A 19,888-nucleotide genomic window follows, 5' to 3' on the forward strand; every position below is an offset into this window, starting at 1 on the left:
ATCCTTCAAGACTGCTGCAATATCCCCAATTCTGAAAATAACCTGGCACCAACCCCTCCGACTACAACAACTTACGTCCTATCTCAAATCAACCCTTCATCTCCAAAATCCTGGAAAAAACTGTTGCCTCCCAACTCCATGCTCACCTATCCCACACTTATCCCACCTTATGGCAGCTGATTCTGGACTCCTCACCATCCTCATCCTCCTCGACCTGAGTGCAGCCTTTGACACCATCTGTCACACCACCCTTGTGCTGGACTGGGTTTATTTTACAAGTAATTAATGTGCATTTCCTACTCCTGCCACTAGGTGGTGTCTTTGCTTTGGGGTTGGGTTTAACATTTGGGCAGTCATATTGAAATTCATGATAGTCATGTGACACTTACAGGAAGTCACCTGGAATGCTTTGTTTATCAGACCAGTTTTGGCATGGTAGTGTGAGCAGCAGCTACATCTTATTCCATCCTCTTTTGAATTCACTTTATAGGAGCATCGTCTGTGAGTATCTTTGCAGGATATTGTTAGTGTAATTACTTGATGTGTTTATTTCTGCATATTTTTGTAATTTCAGCGAAGTAAGAGCAATTAATGTTTGACATGCGGTTTCATATATCCAGCTAGTCACTGTAGTAACTTTCTAGGCTTGTTGTAGGCCTTATCTTTGGGGATGTGTATCTGATATCTTAGTTATTACATATTTTATGCTGATTGTGTATTTTCTTTCTTTCTTCATTTTAGTTTTACACCTTTTACATGCTGTCAGTTTGAATAAATCTACCAAATCTGACCGGTGTGTGATGGGAGTCATCTGTCTGTCTAATTGAAGAAGGGGAACTCTTTAGTGAGGGCAGAACAGTAAAAAGACGGACTCAACAGTGATTTCTACCGCAGTGAGTAAGATATCCAGCCTGTTCTGCATCTACCAGTATCAAGATGTCATTAAGAGAAGAAAAGAACTATGAAACAAGGTCAGAGTGCTCACGCACATCAAAATTATCAAAGCGCTCTGTGAGATCTTCAGCTAGCTTGCAGGCTGCATTGGAAGCACGCGCAAAGGCAGAAGGTGCACGGGCGAGAACGTTACATGCACAAAGGGAGATTGATGTTAAAGTAAAAAAGGCTCAGCTGAAAGTGGAGGAGACACGTCTTGATGCCACATTGGAAGCCATACAGCAAGAGAAGGATGCCGACGCCGCTTTTGCTGAAGCTAATGTATGGGAATCGGCAGTGGATCTGGCAGCTTTAGGGGAGCTCACTGTTCATGATGAATACCAAGGCTCATCCTATCATTCAGTTGAGAGAACAGAGAAATATGTTCAAGAACAGTATGCCTATGTGAAATCTAATGAGCGCACAGACGATCCAGAGCAGGATAAAAAGGTTGATTTTACTCCCTCAGCAGCTGTTAACCTCAACTCTAATGATGATTCTCAGAGACATCATGAGCTACCTAGGCAAAGTGAGAGGCAACGTTTATCTGTGACAGCCACAATGCCAACTGCAACAGCTGCTCATTCAAAACGGCCGCCAGTGCAATTCACACCAAAAAGAGAAAGTGAATTTATTGCACCACAACCAGCATCTGAACCAAGGAACCAATGGACACCCAGACACGATACAGCAGATTACAGCTATCCACGGGGAGGAGAATCCACTTCTAATGTATCAGTGCTAGCAAGGTTCTTAGCTCGCCGTGAGCTACTCGCAGCTGGACTCACGAAGTTCAATGACAAACCCGAAAACTACTGGGCCTGGAGGTCCGCCTTCTCTAACGCTACTGAAGATCTGGGTCTGAAGCCTAGTGAGGAACTTGACCTGCTGATTAAGTGGCTTGGACCGGAATCTGCAGAGCATGCAAGGAGAGTGAGGTCGGTTCGAATCAACTACCCTGGTGAGGCCCTCAGCATGGTCTGGAGAAGACTAGAGGAGGTTTATGGATCGCCAGAGGCCATGGAGACAGCACTCTTTAACAAGCTCGAACGGTTCCCCAAGTTCTCCAATAAAGAACCCAAGCGGCTACGTGAACTAGGTGATCTTCTCCTGGAGATACAGGCAGGCAAGGAGGATGGGTTCCTGCCTGGTTTGGCTTATCTGGACACGGCGCGAGGCATTCATCCGATCCTGGAGAAATTGCCATTCAACCTGCAGGAGAAGTGGATGGTGCAAGGTACAAGGTATAAAGAAAGACACCACACCATCTTCCCACCCTTCTCAGTGTTCGCCGACTTCATTCGTGCAGAAGCAAAGATGAGAAATGATCCAAGCTTCGCTGCTGCAGCGCCCAGCAACACGCCCAGCAACACGCCACCTAAGTGGGAGAAATTCCCAACAAAATCAGCTAAAACCCCTATAGCTGTGCATAAAACAGAGGTTGACAATCCTGCCAAGGGTGATGAGACCAAGGGTTCAGACAACCCGAAGAAAGAGTGTCCCATACACAAAAAGCCCCACCCCCTACCTAAGTGTAGAGCCTTTCGAGCCAAACTGCTGGACGAACGTAAGGCCTTGCTTAAGGAGAATGGCATATGCTTCCGTTGTTGTTCCTCAACCTCCCACCAAGCTAAGGACTGCAAGGCTATCATCCAGCGCTCTGAGTGCAACAGCGATAGGCACATTGCAGCCCTTCATGCCGGCCCTGCACCATGGACAACAAAGCCAGCTAGCGGCCCCTCTGAAGAGCATGGCGGGGAGGGAGAGGAATCTACTCCGGCTTCAGTCACTACCTCAATCAGCACTGAGGTCTGTGGCGACAGCGCGGCAACCAAATCCTGTGCCAAAATCTGTCTCGTCTATGTGTATCCTAAAAACCAACCCGAGAGGAAGACAAGAGCATACGCCATCCTAGATGACCAGAGCAATAGGTCACTAGCCAGGTCATCATTCTTTGAGCTGTTCAGCATAGCTGACAACACTTCTCCCTACACACTCAAAACCTGTGCGGGTGTGTCAGAGGCTGCAGGCCGCAGGGCAAGGGGGTTCATAGTGGAGTCAGCTGATGAAAAGACCAGTCTAGCTCTGCCTACACTCATCGAGTGTGATCAACTGCCTGATAACAGGGCAGAGATTCCTACGCCAGCTGCTGTGAAGTACCATCCACACCTGAAATCCCTAACCTCCAAGATACCTCCCCTTGACCCGAGGGCCGAGATCTTACTTCTTTTAGGGAGAGACATTATTCAGGTCCACAAGGTCCTTGAACAGCGCAATGGCCCCCCACACGCTCCTTTCGCCCAGCGGCTAGCCCTCGGCTGGGTGATCGTAGGGGATGTGTGTATTAACGGTGCACACGTACCCTCACCTGTGAACACATACAGAACCTACATTCATGAGAATGGGCGTCCCAGCGTTCTGTGTCCCTGCCTCAACAAAATTGAAATCAAAGAAAAGCTCAACCACACTTGTCAGTTCCAAAGTCCTTCAGCCTCAGAGCGGCAGTCCTTACCAAGTGACAAAACGCGACTCATGGGGGAGTCCATCTTCTGCCACACAAAGGACGACGACAAGACAGCACCTTCTATGGAGGATCTTGCCTTCCTGAGGATTATGGACAAGGAACTGAAACAGGGTGAAGACAACAGCTGGCAGGCTCCACTCCCCTTCCGAAGCCCACGCCAGCGTCTGCCAAACAACCGTGAGCAGGCTAGGACCCGTCTCGCTATGGTCACCAAGACACTCAGGAAACACCCTGAGAGGAGAGAGCATTTCACTGAGTTCATGAGCAAGCTCTTCGAGAATGGACATGCTGAAGTGGCACCACCCTTACCACCAGATGAGGAGAGCTGGTATCTACCGTTCTTTGGGGTATACCACCCTCAGAAGCCTGGACAGGTGAGGGTGGTATTCGACTCCAGTGCACAACACCAAGGGGTGTCCCTCAATGAAGTCCTCCTCACAGGCCCAAACATGAACAACAGTTTGCTCGGGGTACTGCTGCGCTTCAGAAGGGAGCCAGTGGCCGTGACGACTGACATCCAGCAGATGTTCCATTGCTTTGTCGTACGTGAGGACCATCGGAACTTTCTGCGCTTCCTCTGGCATCGCAATAATGACCTGGATGACGACGTCATTGAGTACAGGATGTGCGTACATGTCTTCGGAAATAGCCCGTCACCGTCCGTAGCCACATACGGGCTCCGAAGAGCTGCTGCAGAGGGAGAGAGGGAGTACGGCGTAGAGGCGAGGCTGTTCGTTGAGAGAAACTTCTATGTTGACGATGGCCTTCTGTCTGTCCCTTCAGAACAGGAAGCCATCACTCTTCTTCACAACACTCAAGGTATGCTGGCCCTCTCCAACCTCCGGCTTCACAAGATCTTGTCGAACAGGGTGGCTGTGATGAGAGCCTTCCCTCCTGAAGATCTGGCTAAGGGGATGAAAGATCTGGATCTCAGCACAGACCCCATTCCCATGCAGAGAAGTTTAGGGGTGAGCTGGGATGTTTCGGAAGACGTATTCACCTTCCAAGTTGCTGATGCAGAGAAGCCTTACACAAGACGTGGGGTCCTGTCAACTGTTAACAGTCTGTTCGACCCACTAGGTTTCGCTGCCCCTGTAAGCGTTCAAGGAAGGTCCATACTGAGGGAGCTCACCACAGAGTCATGCGACTGGGACGCCCCTCTCCCTGAGGAAAAGTACAGAGAATGGAAGCTGTGGAGGGACTCTCTGAAGGAGCTTGAACAGCTCAAGATTCCGCGCCAATACACCTCCATCTCTCTCCGTCAAGCATGCAGTAAGGAGCTGTGTGTATTCTGTGACGCTTCCACCATTGCTATAGCTGCTGTCGCCTACGTGAGAACAACCGATGCAAGCAGTAATGTTGAGGTTGGCTTCATGTTTGGCAAGGCAAAGCTTGCTCCACGTCCAGAAACGACAATTCCAAGGCTCGAGCTGTGCGCTGCGGTCCTGGCTGTAGAGATTGCAGACGTGATTGTGGATGAGATGGACACCATCTTTGACGCTGTGACCTTCTACTCAGACAGCAAGGTGGTCCTAGGCTACATTCACAATGAGTCAAGACGATTCTACGTCTACGTGAGCAACAGGGTGCAGCGCATCAGGAGGTCAACAAGCCCTAAACAATGGAAGCACGTGCCCTCCAGCCAAAACCCTGCAGACCACGGCTCACGATCAGTCCCAGCAGGCAGCCTAACTCACACCTCATGGCTGTGCGGACCACCATTCCTGTTGACACCAGCGACACTTCTCACACAGAAGGTCAGTGCCCTTCCTCCTCCCAAGGGTGAATTTGACGAGAAGGACCTCTACGGCAAGCAGTGGAGGCAGGTCCAAAGCCTCGCCAACACCTTTTGGCATCGATGGAGGACAGAGTACCTCCCCACCCTGCAGAAACGCAGGAAGTGGGAAAAAGAGAAACGCAATCTGAAAGAAGGTGACGTCATCCTCCTGAAAAACGACCAGTTGCAGAGAAACGACTGGCCCATGGGCGTCATCGTCAAGACCTTCCCCGGCACCGACGGGAGGGTAAGAAAGGTGGAGATCAAGACTGCGAGGGATGGGTCAAGCAAGACCTTTCTGCGACCTGTCTCAGAGGTCGTCCTACTCCTCTCCCCAGAGACTGACTAGAGTTACCGTTCTTAGCTCCCCTTGTTAAAGGTGGCATCTTTTTAGATACCAGGCGGGGAGTGTGCTGGACTGGGTTTATTTTACAAGTAATTAATGTGCATTTCCTACTCCTGCCACTAGGTGGTGTCTTTGCTTTGGGGTTGGGTTTAACATTTGGGCAGTCATATTGAAATTCATGATAGTCATGTGACACTTACAGGAAGTCACCTGGAATGCTTTGTTTATCAGACCAGTTTTGGCATGGTAGTGTGAGCAGCAGCTACATCTTATTCCATCCTCTTTTGAATTCACTTTATAGGAGCATCGTCTGTGAGTATCTTTGCAGGATATTGTTAGTGTAATTACTTGATGTGTTTATTTCTGCATATTTTTGTAATTTCAGCGAAGTAAGAGCAATTAATGTTTGACATGCGGTTTCATATATCCAGCTAGTCACTGTAGTAACTTTCTAGGCTTGTTGTAGGCCTTATCTTTGGGGATGTGTATCTGATATCTTAGTTATTACATATTTTATGCTGATTGTGTATTTTCTTTCTTTCTTCATTTTAGTTTTACACCTTTTACATGCTGTCAGTTTGAATAAATCTACCAAATCTGACCGGTGTGTGATGGGAGTCATCTGTCTGTCTAATTGAAGAAGGGGAACTCTTTAGTGAGGGCAGAACAACCCTCCTCAACAGGCTATCTTCCATTGGCATCACCCACACTCCATTAGACTGGTTCACATCTTACCTCTCTGGCCGCACTCAGTTCATTCAACTCAAATCCTTTAAATCCATCCGCTCCGCCGTCACTTCACGTGTGCCCCAGGGCTCTGTCCTGGGGCCCTTCCTCTTCATCATCTACCTCCTTCCCCTCGGCAATATCAACATTCAGTTCCACTGCTATGCTGATGACACCCAGCTCTACCTCACCACTAAACCCTCGTCCACTCTCCCGCCCACCTCCCTCACTGATTTCATCTCTGAAATAAAAACCTGGTTCACTCAAAACCTCCTTAAGCTAAACAGCAACAAAACCGAGGTTCTCCTCATCGGCACAAAATCCACTCTATCACACGTGATTCTCCTTGTTGTTTACATTCCACCGTCGGCAAACGCAGCGCTCGCGACTGACGTCACCCACTCCGTCGTCGCGAGACTTCAGACACAGCACCCAGACGCATTCATTGCGATATCTGGGGACTTCAACCACGTCACTCTGGCTGCAACACTGCCCACCTTCAAGCAGTTTGTGGACTGTCCCACCAGGGAAAACAAGACACTGGACCTGCTGTATGCCAATGTTAAGGAGGCATACAGCTCCACTGCCCTTCCTCCACTTGGAAGGTCAGACCACAACCTCATCCACCTTAAGCCCCTGTATAAGCCTCTAGTCCAGCGGCTGCCTGTTACCATCAGGACTGTGAGGAAATGGTCACAGGAGGCTGAGGAGACTTTGCAGGGCTGCTTTGAGTCAACAGACTGGGATTTGCTCTGTGATTCTCATGGGGAGGACATTGATGATCTCACGGACTGCATAACAGGGTACATCAACTTCTGTGTGGACAGTGTTGTTCCCATATAGACTGTACGCTGTTTCCCCAACAACAAGCCGTGGGTCACCAGAGACATCAAGGTCCTGCTTAACGAGAAGAAGAGGGCCTTCAGAGACGGGGACAGGGAGCAGATGAGGCGAGTTCAGAGGGAGCTGAAGGAGAAGATACAGCAGGGTAAAGACAGCTACAGGAGGAAGCTGGAGCACAAACTCCAGCAGAACAACCTGAAGGACGTGTGGAGTGACATGAGGAGCATCACTGGCTACAAACAACCTGGTAGCCAGACAATAGAGGGTGGGCCTGACCGGGCCAACGAGCTGAATCTGTTCTTCAATAAATTCGATGAGAGGGCTCCGGACTACCCCTCCCCCAGCTCCTCTACAACCATCCCCCTTAGAACCTCCAGCCCTGCTGTCCTCCCTCCCACACCGTCCCTCCACAGCTACACCGTACCTGATCTTTCTCCCCCACCATTACCATTACTTCACCCCTCCCCCATCAACATCAACACAACACAGACTCTTTCTGCCCCCACACATGGCACACCGACCTTCACAGCAGAGCAGGTGAGGAATGTGCTGTGCAGGCTCCGCCCAGGCAAGGCTGCAGGTCCCGACGGCGTCAGCCCGAGGGTCCTCAAAACATGTGCTGCCCAGCTGAGTGGAGTCCTGCAGTACATCTTTAACCTGAGTCTGAGTCTGGAGAGGATCCCTGTGCTGTGGAAAACTTCCTGCCTGGTTCCGGTACCGAAGAAGGCGCGTCCCAACACCTCCAACGACTACAGACCGGTGGCGCTGACGTCCCACCTGATAAAGTCCCTGGAGAGGCTGGTCCTGTCACTTCTTCGGCCCCTGGTTAGTTCATCGCTGGACCCTCTGCAGTTTGCCTACCAGCCGAAGCTAGGAGTGGAAGACGCCATCATCTTCCTGCTTCACCGTGCCTATGCCCACTTGGACAGACCCGGTAGCACTGTGAGAATCATGTTCTTCGACTTCTCCAGTGCGTTCAACACCATTCGGCCTGACCTGCTGGGGAATAAGCTGACGGCGATGCAGGTGGACTCCTCCCTGGTTTCCTGGATCACGGACTATTTGACGGGTCGACCACAGTTTGTCAGACTGCAGGACTGTGTGTCTGACACTGTGGTCAGCAGCACAGGGGCTCCACAGGGAACCGTTCTGTCTCCCTTCCTGTTCACCCTGTACACCTCAGACTTTCAGTTCCACTCGGAGTCCTGCCATCTGCAGAAGTTTTCAGACGATTCTGCAGTTGTTGGTTGTGTCAGCGAGGGAAATGACGAGGAGTACAGGGGCGTCGTGGACTCCTTCGTTGAGTGGTGTGAGCTCAACCACCTGCAGCTCAAAACCGCCAAGACAAAGGAGTTGGTGGTGGATTTCCGCAGGAGGAGATCTACCCCCACACCCATTTCCATCAAGGGGGTGACTGCTGACATTGTTCAGGACTACAAATACCTGGGTGTTCACCTGGAAAATAAACTGGACTGGGTTCAAGAACACTGAGGCTGTGTATAAGAAGGGCCAGAGCCGCCTCTACTTCCTGCGGAGGCTCCGGTCCTTCAACGTCTGTAACACCATGCTGAAGATGTTCTACCAGTCGGTGGTAGCCAGTGCCATCTTCTTTGGTGTTGCGTGCTGGGGAAGCAGGTTGAGGTCAGCAGACGCCAACAAGATCAGCAGGATCGTCAGGAAGGCTGGCTCCGTCCTGGGGGTCCAGCTGGACTCTTTGCTGGTGGTGTCTGAGAGGGGGATGCTGCACAAGCTGCGTAGTATCATGGACAACAACGCTCACCTTCTCCACCAGGTGCTGACCTCATACAGAAGCACCTTCAGCAATAGACTCATTCCACCCCGGTGTACCACAGAACGCCACAGGAAGTCCATTCTTCCTGTGGCCATCAGACTCTTTAACTCATCCACCTCAGGTCGTTAGAGGAACATTGGAGACTCAGTGACACTTTATTTCATCGCAATGCTGTCATTTCACTTTACTTTACTTTCACATGTCACTTTATTCACATGTCACTTTATTTAGTATTTAGTATTCAGCTTAGTTTTATTAGTTATCTTATTACTGTACTGCCATTTGCACTACACGTATTGTTGTATATTGTATACCTATGTAGTTACTGTAACTATTTCACTATTTCATATTTGCAAAGCTGCTCTTATTGTTGATACATTTAGTTTACATTTAGTTATACTTAGTTTATACTTAGTTATTTTAGTTTATATTTAGTAATATTTGATGTATATTTAGTGTATATTTAGTAGTTTAGTTATATTGAGTGTATATTTCTCCTTCCTTCTTTGTATTGAACTGTTGCACCTCAATTTCCCTCGGGATAAATAAAGCTTCTTGAATCTTGAATCTTGAATCTATCCAAAACCGACAGCTTTTCCCTCACTATCGACAACTCCTCTGTTTCACCCTCCCCCCAGGTTAAGAGTCTGGGTGTCATCCTTGACAGCACACTATCCTTTCAATCCCACATCAATAACATCACCCGGTCTGCCTACTTCCACCTACGAAACATGAATCGCCTCCGCCCCTCCCTTACCCCCCACACTGCCGCCATCCTTGTCCACAGCCTCGTCACCTCCCGTCTGGATTACTGCAACTCTCTCCTCTTCGGTTTCCCTCAAAAAACTCTCCATAAACTTCAATTAGTCCACAATTCAGCTGCCCGCATCATTACTCGGACCCCCTCCATCCACCACATCACTCCTGTCCTCCAACAGCTCCACTGGCTCCCGGTTCAGTTCCGTATTCAATTCAAAGTCCTCCGGTTAACATTCAAAGCCATCCATAATCTCGCCCCCCCATATCTGTCCGACCTCCTCCATGTTCCCACTCCCTCCCGCTTCCTGAGATCTTCTTCCTTCATACACCTGTCTGTCCCCTCCGCCCGTCTCATCACCATGGGGAGCAGAGCATTCAGCCACTCTGCTCCCCGTCTCTGGAACTCATTACCACCCCAACTCAGAAACATGGATTCATTCCCCCCTTTCAAAACACAGCTCAAAACACATCTGTTCAAAACTGCTTATTCCACTAACCCTAACCCTATCAATTCCTCTGTCACCGTCTATTGTTTTTATTTTTAACTTGCATTGTTGATTCCTTTTATTATCTTTGTGTGTGTAACATGTACGGTGTCCTTGAGTGCAGAGAAAGGCGCCTTCAAAAAAAATGTATTATTATTATTATTATTATTATTATTATTATTATTATTGTGTGGATTGTAGTGTTTTAGTGATAGTCTGCGACAGACTTGTTGAATTATCAGATCCTCTCCAGTCTGGTCATCTTCATACTATAATATGCATCCATTTAAAGCAGCTATTCTTTTCCAAACGCTGGCTCGGCCGAGAAAAATTAGTGAGGCTGTGAGAATAGCAGCACATACAATGCAATGAGTGTCTGGGATTTTTTTTCATGATTTGTTGAGGCAGAAGATTAGAAGAAAAGTGTTGAGGTCGAGGGAGCCAGGATCAGAGATGATGGAGCAGGCAAAGCAGAAGAAGGGTGCAGTAGGAAGAAAGGAAGAAAGATGTAATATAAATGAAAGGGCACTCCTGCTGTTGATAATTGGAGTTGTGATGTGCCAACGCAGTCTGAAAGGTTTTCCACCTGAGGGTACTATACCACAGGGGCCCAGACACTGAAACCACATTACAGCCCTCCTGTGTGCACTAGCCAGTTTCTTCCTCTGGCTGAAACTTGACAAGGATGAGAGAAAGAATTGACTTTTCTTCTTTTTTCTGTCCATTTTCTTCAAGACATTCACCAATAGTGCAGTGTGAAGCAGTGCTGAAGGTTTTTCTGGCCAAAACCTATTAAGGTTGAGATATCATCAGGGTGGCTAATTCCATAAAGTGCTTGACTTTTGTCATAGAATTTTGGATTCTGTAGGTTTGCCATGCCCCATTTGTCTTTTTTAGGCTTAATAATCATTAGTTTTCTTTCTCGTTCTCCAAATGAATAATGTAGTTATACAATACAGTTTCTTTTGTTATTCCAATTTCTTGATTCAGTTAATTTGGGCTTCAATGTGAATCTCTTTTGTGCGTCTAGAAGGTCAAAACCAGATGAAGTAACTGTTGCCTTATGAATCGCTATTAGCAAATTGTCAGGAGGCTGTGGCGTAGTGGGATAGTGCACTGATCTTCGGATCAGCTGGTTCCAGTCCCACTGCAGTCAGCATGTTGTTATGTCCCTGGGCAAGACACTTCACCCTAAATTGCTTCTAAAAGCGAACAGACACACTTGGTCATGTAAACAAATGTTGAATCATGGTAAAGACAGCGTATTTAAATTCACTCATGTTTTGTTTTTTTAACCTACGCCTCGAAGAAGTATTGTATTGCTTAAAGAGAAAACACACTGACTATTCAGTGATGAAATGTTCATACTGAAGAATTAAAGGCTTACAATATTTGTCCTCCAGGAATATGATTTAATTTATTTAGAATTTGTTTTTTTTGCTGATTTTAAATCATGACATTTCTTTTGGCAATTTATTTCACATTATTTTGGGGGGTTCATTACCTTTAATCTACTGATGATGTAATTTGACTGACATGTAATGTAATGTAATGTAAGCCATATCACATGGCCTAAATGAAATCCACTCTTTTTTCCTTAAGGAAATCTAAATCCAATACAACGTTTCAACTTTCAAATCAGTCAAAAAAAAAAAAAAAAAAGCTTTGTAAGTCCATGTATTTTAACTACTGTATACTTAAACTCGTTTTCAAAAACATTTTTAGCAGGTATTTTCTGAAAGACGTGTTGATGTGTTGTATATTCATCTTTTGTCAGAGCATTTTGACCTTTGAGTAATACCACACCAATGAAATATGCCTGTAACGTATGTAGCCTGAGATACAACACTTAGAGTAAAATCCCCAATCACTGCTGCTCATTAAGCCTGTTTCTTTAAATGCATGTTAGTTCCAAAGTAGCTCAGGTTTAAATGCAGCCTGACATTTTCTAAAAGTGTTTAACATTGAAGTTAACTCAGTTTTATATCATTTTGTCTTTTAAACATGGTCCATTCACTAAGAGTAACCAATACTCATTTTTTTAATAAACCTAACCAAACCTTAACAACAGGGGTGTAAGATCATAAAGCAACATTATTTTCCAATACCGATTTTTAAAAGGTTATGCCAGTCTAGAAGGACAGGCATTACTCGTTAATGTTTCATTGGACAAAATGTTCTAATCTTTCAAATTTTGAAAAGTGAGTATCTGAAAAGACACTTAAGTATGTGAAAACGACGCTCAGACACTGACTTGTGGTCCTGGTCAGACCTCCCTCTTGTGTGTCCTGGCCTCTTTATCACCATTCTGACTCACTGTCAATTTGGTCCATAATTTTCTAAACTTATTGGGAGCAATTATGTTATATGTGGTGACAGCAAACATTCACAACATAGCATGTGAGTGGGCAAGCAATGACATCTGTATAATTAACCCATTGTTGTACATTCGTGGGAGGCAAGAATGGTGTCGCCGTTACGCCACTCTGTGACATTCTATAGTAGTCACAAATTAATTGATTGAATGTACTATTCAGACACACTTTGACAGTTATTATTGCAAAAAAATGTGATGTTGCATAATCAAATGATCTGGCATTGGCAGATTCTCTCAGCTTTCAATGCTGATCTGAATCATGCAGATGCAAGTCGTAGCCTGATGCATGATGCACACTGAGCTTAAAATGAATACATTTCAATATTTTTGATCTAATAACGATACACTATTTTGACAGTTTAAATGCTGTGCACTTAAAAAAACTCATACAATACTTTGAAAGTGAAGTTTCCAGGAACTTTGCAAAGTTTGGACTAAGTTTAGATAATTTGGATCCTAACATAAAGCTAAATGCATTTATTTAACCAGCAGCATCACTTTACATGTCTGGTCCACCTAAGAATGTCATAGCATTTCTCTATAAAAGAAACAAACAACCTGATCAAGAAGCAGTTTGCAACATTAGTGGTTCCTTTATATTTGTTTCTTGCTGCTTTACATTTCTGTAATAGGAATATGTTCTGCTTTTACCAAACCTGAATGTGATGTTATTGACAGCTAGTATGTGAATCGATAGGTAACACAAATAATAGAATATACATGGATCGGGGTTCTGGCAGCAGATATCAATCCATAATAAAAATGATATGCTTGGTATTGCAATCTGGCTTGGTTCAGCTGTTTTGCTGCACTAAGGTACAGAGTGGAAAGTAAGGCTGTAACTCCACTGTAAAATACACTCTCCTGTATATCTGTCTTAGTATGAGAGTATTTTACTGTCATTCCTGAAACCTCCACCCAAAGGTTACCGCAGTATTGATGATGTGTCAGTACATGTTAGTTACATGCTCACTTGTGCTTTAGTGTTGTGTGTTCTTCAGTGTTTCAATGAGAACTTGTGACATATTGACTTCAGTGTCTATTCCTGGTGTGTATTTACTTTGTAGACTTGTTTACTACGGTTGGTCCTCCGAGTGAATTACATTCCATTTTGCTTTTCATCCACTGTTCAAGAATTGCTGGAGGACCCAAGGCTACATGTCCCATTTTCTCTTGGAATTACCTTTTTCCCATACAACTGTTTTCATTGGTTGTTCCCAATTGATACATCTTTGGTCTGAAAGCCTGTGCTTGAAAGCTTAGGGGCCAATGGTGATCTTAATTCTTACAGCTTATAGTTTAACATACGTCTACAATATTTGCGTTGTTTTTAAAGGTAGGTGGGTTTGCTGAACTCATCCACCAGAAATAATTCATTCCAATATATGGGCAAGGTTTAAGGTTACTTAAAACTTTACGCTCCCATTTTAACGTTTCTCATGATTTTCATGAGGACCTTGGGTCCGAAACAAAGCATTAGCACTGGTCTCCTCTAAAATGTTACAATCTAAGGTCTGGACTTACTGCTGAGTCCGTTTTTTTTTGTTGTTGGCCTAGTTTTTCCTGTTCGTCCCTGTGTTGTTTCCCTTGAAGGTAACAGAATGTAAATCAAAGAGAACAGTAGAGGATGCCAAGCACATCTTAGGTCCCCAGGGAGAACAGAAAACTTTCAAATATCTTTGTTTTTTGTGAGAAACAAACAGAAACATTACTGATTTCTGGGCAGACGTCAAATAGCAGAAGGGCCAGAAAGAATCCTTCTCTTTTCTTTAACGGAATTACTCAGTGCTTGTGTTTGAAAGTCTCTAGAAATAACTAATATGTATACTGTTTAAGAATTTGCATGGTTATGCATTACTACTTTTCTTTGTGTATCTATTTGCTGTTGGGGGACCAACAGTTCAAAGTAACGCACTCTTTACTAAGAATTGTACCTATAATTTGCATTTAAAACACAACGCTATACTGAATAATAAACTGCCCAACAGACTACTACAACAACACATTAGCTGAATTACAACATGCAGTATATCCAGTATTTATCAGTAATAACTTGTTTGTTCTTATAATATTTTCTAATATTTCTGTGTTACGTGTAGACAGTATTGCATAACAAACAGAGATGGCTATTCACACAACACAATTACAATGTTGACTGATATGGTTTGATGTTAGGAGACCTCTTTTACACACGTACACACATACATTATTTATTTCTAACATAAAACTAGACAACATACTATTAGATGGATATGGAATTACACCTACAGAAGAGCAAACCTCAATCTTTTTTTCCCAGATATAGTAGGTATCGAAAAGACAGCATATGGTCTCAACACCCCAAAGATTGATATAACGTAATCTTCTTAATTCTATTGCTAAAATATTGATCTCCACCCTTCTGTGCCACTCATTCAAACATTGTCCTTTAACAAGTAATTCAATGACATGTCAGTTTATTGCCTCTATATTACCTTATCAATACCCATATTTGGCACAAATTGAAGTCAGAATTATAAAATAATTATGAATGACTCTTTTACTTTCTTTGAAAAGAGAATTTGAAGGATAAGTGGCCATGTCTCTTTGGAAAAGAGACACAGAGTGGGGTAACAGCGCTTGCTAACAAGTCTGAGACTGTCCACAAGGCTGATCCATCCCAGAATCCCTGACATTAAGATCACATTGGGGGACATAATGTAATTTACCTGCCTCATCAGCTAATGCAGCACAAATCCATTTTCGCCCAAACAGGAAGGGCCACATACATTACCTTGATGACCATGCAGAGTCAAGGGGGAACGACTAATGAGAGTAAATGTAATTACTGTCCATCTCCCATTTGAAAACAGAATAAACCCTCCTGCACTCCCATTTGGAGCGCTGAACACCCGGACTGGAATAAACCTTCCTCACGTCACCACTCAGCGCTATAATGGGCTTTCCTGTCAGTATTTACACTGGTGTATAGGCTCTACATTATATTTCCCATTAGCTGATGGCTATGCCGCCATAGTCACATTCATGCAGTGATTTAAAAACAACATAGAATTAAAGCAGGCGTTGAGTTATTGACATTTTAACAGTACTCCAAAGAAACTTTCCACTCCGGTTTTCTAAACTGCTGAGTCATAACGGATCTGAACCAAATAAGATAGTGCCCCCCCCAACCTCCTTCAACCTGACAGCCTTATTCACGGCAAACACTGTATTTTGCTTTCTGAAATGTATGATGTGCTCTGAAAACAGAAAACCACTTGTGCTGTCTCTATCTGTTTCTCTCACACACTCCCTCTGCCTGTCTCCCCTTTACATTCTCCTCATACAAAGGTGACTTCCACACTTCCCTCGGATTATAATGTGCCATGGAGGTGAAAGTAGTGGGGTGTCAGACGAGTGTGCTCAACTTTTTCTCTCTCCTTCTCCCAGCCTGTCTGTCTCTCTTTCAGCCTCATTATAGGCCTTAACCCTTAGCAAATTAGGTATCGTAAAATAAACCTGTTGACAGGTGAGCAATTTTAAGCAACCCAGCCTTATGCCTCATGCAATGTGTGCAAAGGGAGATGAAAAATGTAAAGCTATTAAAGTTATTAAGCAAGGAGTTTAAGATCCCGAAGAAATTGACGTGCAAAACCTTCTCTCATTTTCCGACATACAAGACAAGAGTCTAATTTCAAAGTAGACAAGTTAACCCTCTAGCTTTTCACTGAGCATGTTTATCCCAAGTATTATTTAATTATTATTATTTTTAGTTATTTATGTTATCCCCCCATTTAATGTATTGGGGAGGAGAAAATGAAGTCGATGATCCCATGGGGGTATGAATAATTAATAGGAAGTAAACAAATGAAAAAACAAACATTTTTAAATAATCTTATCTTATCCAACAGCTGCGTTGATATCCAGACACCCCCACACCCTCGCCTGGTAAAGAAAAACCCCTGTCCATGCAGTTAAGCTGCTTATAAATATTTGTAATTAAAATCGTAGGGGGAAAGCAAGGAGAGTGGCATCTTTATCACTGGAGACACTGCTGCTGCAGGTGTCTTTGATGCCCAGAGAGGCGTTTTCATCTGACAGTGCAGGAGTGAAGAGACTGCAATCGGCTTGTCCCACTCAGCAGCTCCCTCCCCTCTCTCCCCTCCCTTCGTCTCCCCATACACACTCAAATGTTCAGGAGTTTAATATCTTTTGTGGCCAGACCTTTGAAACCTCCCAAATGTTTAAGTAATTCATTAATACTCCTGTCCTAAATGCTTTCTTAGGACATGCCAAAACTTAGATTTTGCAGATAGATCCAGCTTTACATAATGGCAAGTTGAACTATTATTGTTTTTTTTTATTAACAATGAATTCAATAACTATGTCAAAGGGGTTGCTTATAATAATAAAACAATGAGAATTATACCCAAGGAAAGGACTGAATAAAATATGGAAGCTGTCTCCATTGCATCACCCATTTTAAAAACCCATTGTGAAGTACTGAGTAACCAACTAGTAAATTGGAAACCAATCTATAGCTTAAAGGAAATTGTATATTCCATTAACATTCTCAGAAACATCAAATGTATGTTGAAGTTGGATGTTTCCAAACAGTTACCACTGTAAACATGTTAAACTTCTTAGAGTGATAAAGTTGAGGTTAGCAAAAGAAATACACTTTCAGTAAAAAATGTATAATTTCTGCTTAAAGCTTGACAATAAAAACAAACCATTTTATGAAAAATATTGTGATACACTAAAAGATAAGGATTCATTTTTGATGATTTAAAATTATAAGAATATAAGTGTCTTTGTTCAGAAATAAATTGTGACATTGCTCTCTTTAAACTGAACACCAGTTGCTGACAATTTCTTAAATCTTCACCATTGGCTAAGAGTCTTTCAGTCCTGATAGTGGTTGCTGTGTTACTACACATTACATGGGGGTTTACGAAGAACACAGTAGAAGAAGGGAAGACACGTGAATTCCTGGAAATAAACTAAACTACAGCAAATGTATATTTTTCAGTTGCTATCAACTGATATTAATATTATTATATATATGTTAAAATACATTTATTTATTGACTATAAAGATATTTTACAGTCAAAGGAGTCAAATCACACAATAAGCAGAAATAGTTCTCAAACATCAATATAAAGTCTGTGGTGGCCAGCTGGGAAATCAGTAAAGTGATAGTTTAACAGGCCTGTTTGTGTTAGGTTTTGCAACCCAAACTAAGAAAAAGGGAGTAATAAAGTGGGGGGAGGGAGACAGAGGAGGTATAAATATCACTGCCCCAGAGACGAGTACTCCACATCAGCATTTAGCCTGCTACTGTACAACCATTTTTCTTTTAAATCAGCAAGTCATGCCTCAGCTAGTCCAACTATTTCCATGTTTGGACATAATATCATAATCTAACACCTGTTCATGTCTTTCGCTTGATGGATATTTTCTCCTTTATGTTGCAATTCTTTTCAGGGTTTAAAAGTATGGTCTTGTGACGAGTGTTAGCCACATTCATAGCAAAGAATGTGTTTTCCTTTTAAGATATCAAGAAAATACTACTGGAACTGTTGTGTATTTGAAACATTGGTGATAAGTAATCAAAAAAGCATTTTGTGGACGAGATGACTGGATACGTGTACTATTGCCAACGCAATACATTATGCCTGTAGGCACACTCCATAGTTGAAACAGTGCTGTCAACAGGAATGCCTTGCTGGTTGTCAGCCATGATTAATGTGAAGCGTCTCAAAAACTAAGAAAAAAAACATCACAGAAAGTTTCGAGAGAAAAGGTTACCAAAAACACAATTGCAGTGAATGAGGACATTGCTGAACTTCATACAGTTTTTCCCCATCTGTCCCCAATCATCCCAGATGCTTTGTCTCACAAGAATTATGAGACCTTTCTCATGAGGAAATTGCTTTTACAGCAACCTCATCCTGCTCTTCAGACTCCTCAGCAGCCATCCAGAGTTTGTGTGTTTGTGTGTGTGTGTGTGTGTGTGTGTGTGTGTGTGTGTGTGTGTGTGTGTGTGTGTGTGTGTGTGTGTGTGTGTGTGTGTGTGTGTGTGTGTGTGTGTGTGTGTGAGTGAGTGTGTGTGTGTGTGTGTGTGTGTGTGTGTGTGTGTGTGTGTGTGTGTGTGTGTGTGTGTGTGTGTGTGTGTGTGTGTGTATCAGTGAGCTATAGGAGTGCTGACACCACTGAATACAGTGCCACTCTTCCTGGACCTAACACAAGGTGATAGCAGGTCCTGTCACACATTCCTTCTCTTCTAATTTGTTTGTGTACCCTGTGCAACAGTTCATGTAATTTTATGTTGGAGATTGAAGTGTGAGAGGGGGCTGGTTTGTTTTTCATCTTATCTGATAAGGCTGTTATTAACACTGGCACCGCCTGCATTGTTTGGTTGTGACACATGGTGTGATTGATATTGTGTCAACGCGAGGGGAAAGTTCCCCAGTGCCAAAATGAATGGGTGACTCTCGAAAATAAAGGAAATGGAAGATGAAAATCAGAGCCTATTATGATGGGGAACATTAACAGAACAGCACAGGGCTGCCATCTGTCTGTGAAGTGACCTTTCAGGAAAAATGTGGTTAGTGTCTATCATTAACCCCATCCCTCTTCCTCCCTCCTCCATTCTCCACATCCTGCGGTTTTCTCTTTTTCTGTATAAGATTTTTTCCTTTTTTACTGAAGCGTAGATTTGGCGGTGCAGTGTTCTTTATGTGTACAAGGCAGGGTTATGACCCTAAGGAGAATGATTGAAAGACACTTGTCTGAAGGAGACATAAAAATCAAATAAAGACCAGTGCTGACTACATCCCAGGGAGTGAGTTTGAAGACCTCTATGAACTGAGAAGGAGCATTATAATGAGCAGAGGCAGGCAACAGTAAATATCTCTGCATAGCTGGAAAAGAAAGAGGCAGACAGGTCACACTGGTGTTTTTCTTCTTTTGACAAAAAAAGCTTATTTCTGGTTGATAAATTCAGAGTTATAGAGAAAATGCATTAGCCCTGCACTCATATATAACACTGACAGATTTACAAAGTACAAAAAAAATAAATCCATGCAGAAGTCTTTTTGCTAAGTATTTTTATTCCTGGTGAAAACCTGCCGCCTACATTATCTATATAACTTTGACCGCTTACAGATTATTCAGAGATTCAGACCAGTTGTTGCTAACTCAACACCATTTTCATGACTGACTCAACTGAGGAATCGTATCAAATTTACTCAACTCCCTTTTGTGCCACAATATAATGTATGCAACATTTTTTCATATAGCCAGCAGGACTGATCTCTTAAGGATATAGCATATATGTTACAT

General features: G+C 43.7%; 1 protein-coding gene across 1 annotated transcript; it reads left to right on the plus strand.

Annotated features, from left to right (window-relative positions):
* The first annotated feature begins 261 nt into the window (after nucleotides 1-261).
* On the plus strand, nucleotides 262-6,245 carry LOC134880024 (uncharacterized). Its single transcript, XM_063906693.1, has 3 exons — nucleotides 262-501; nucleotides 742-5,892; nucleotides 6,133-6,245. The coding sequence occupies exon 2, from the start codon at nucleotides 937-939 to the stop codon at nucleotides 5,581-5,583; it is 4,647 nt and encodes a 1,548-aa protein (XP_063762763.1). The 5' UTR covers nucleotides 262-501; nucleotides 742-936; the 3' UTR covers nucleotides 5,584-5,892; nucleotides 6,133-6,245.
* The last annotated feature ends 13,643 nt before the right edge of the window (nucleotides 6,246-19,888 follow it).

Source organism: Eleginops maclovinus, chromosome 2 (genome assembly GCF_036324505.1).
Source record: "Eleginops maclovinus isolate JMC-PN-2008 ecotype Puerto Natales chromosome 2, JC_Emac_rtc_rv5, whole genome shotgun sequence".
NCBI lineage: Eukaryota > Metazoa > Chordata > Actinopteri > Perciformes > Eleginopidae > Eleginops > Eleginops maclovinus.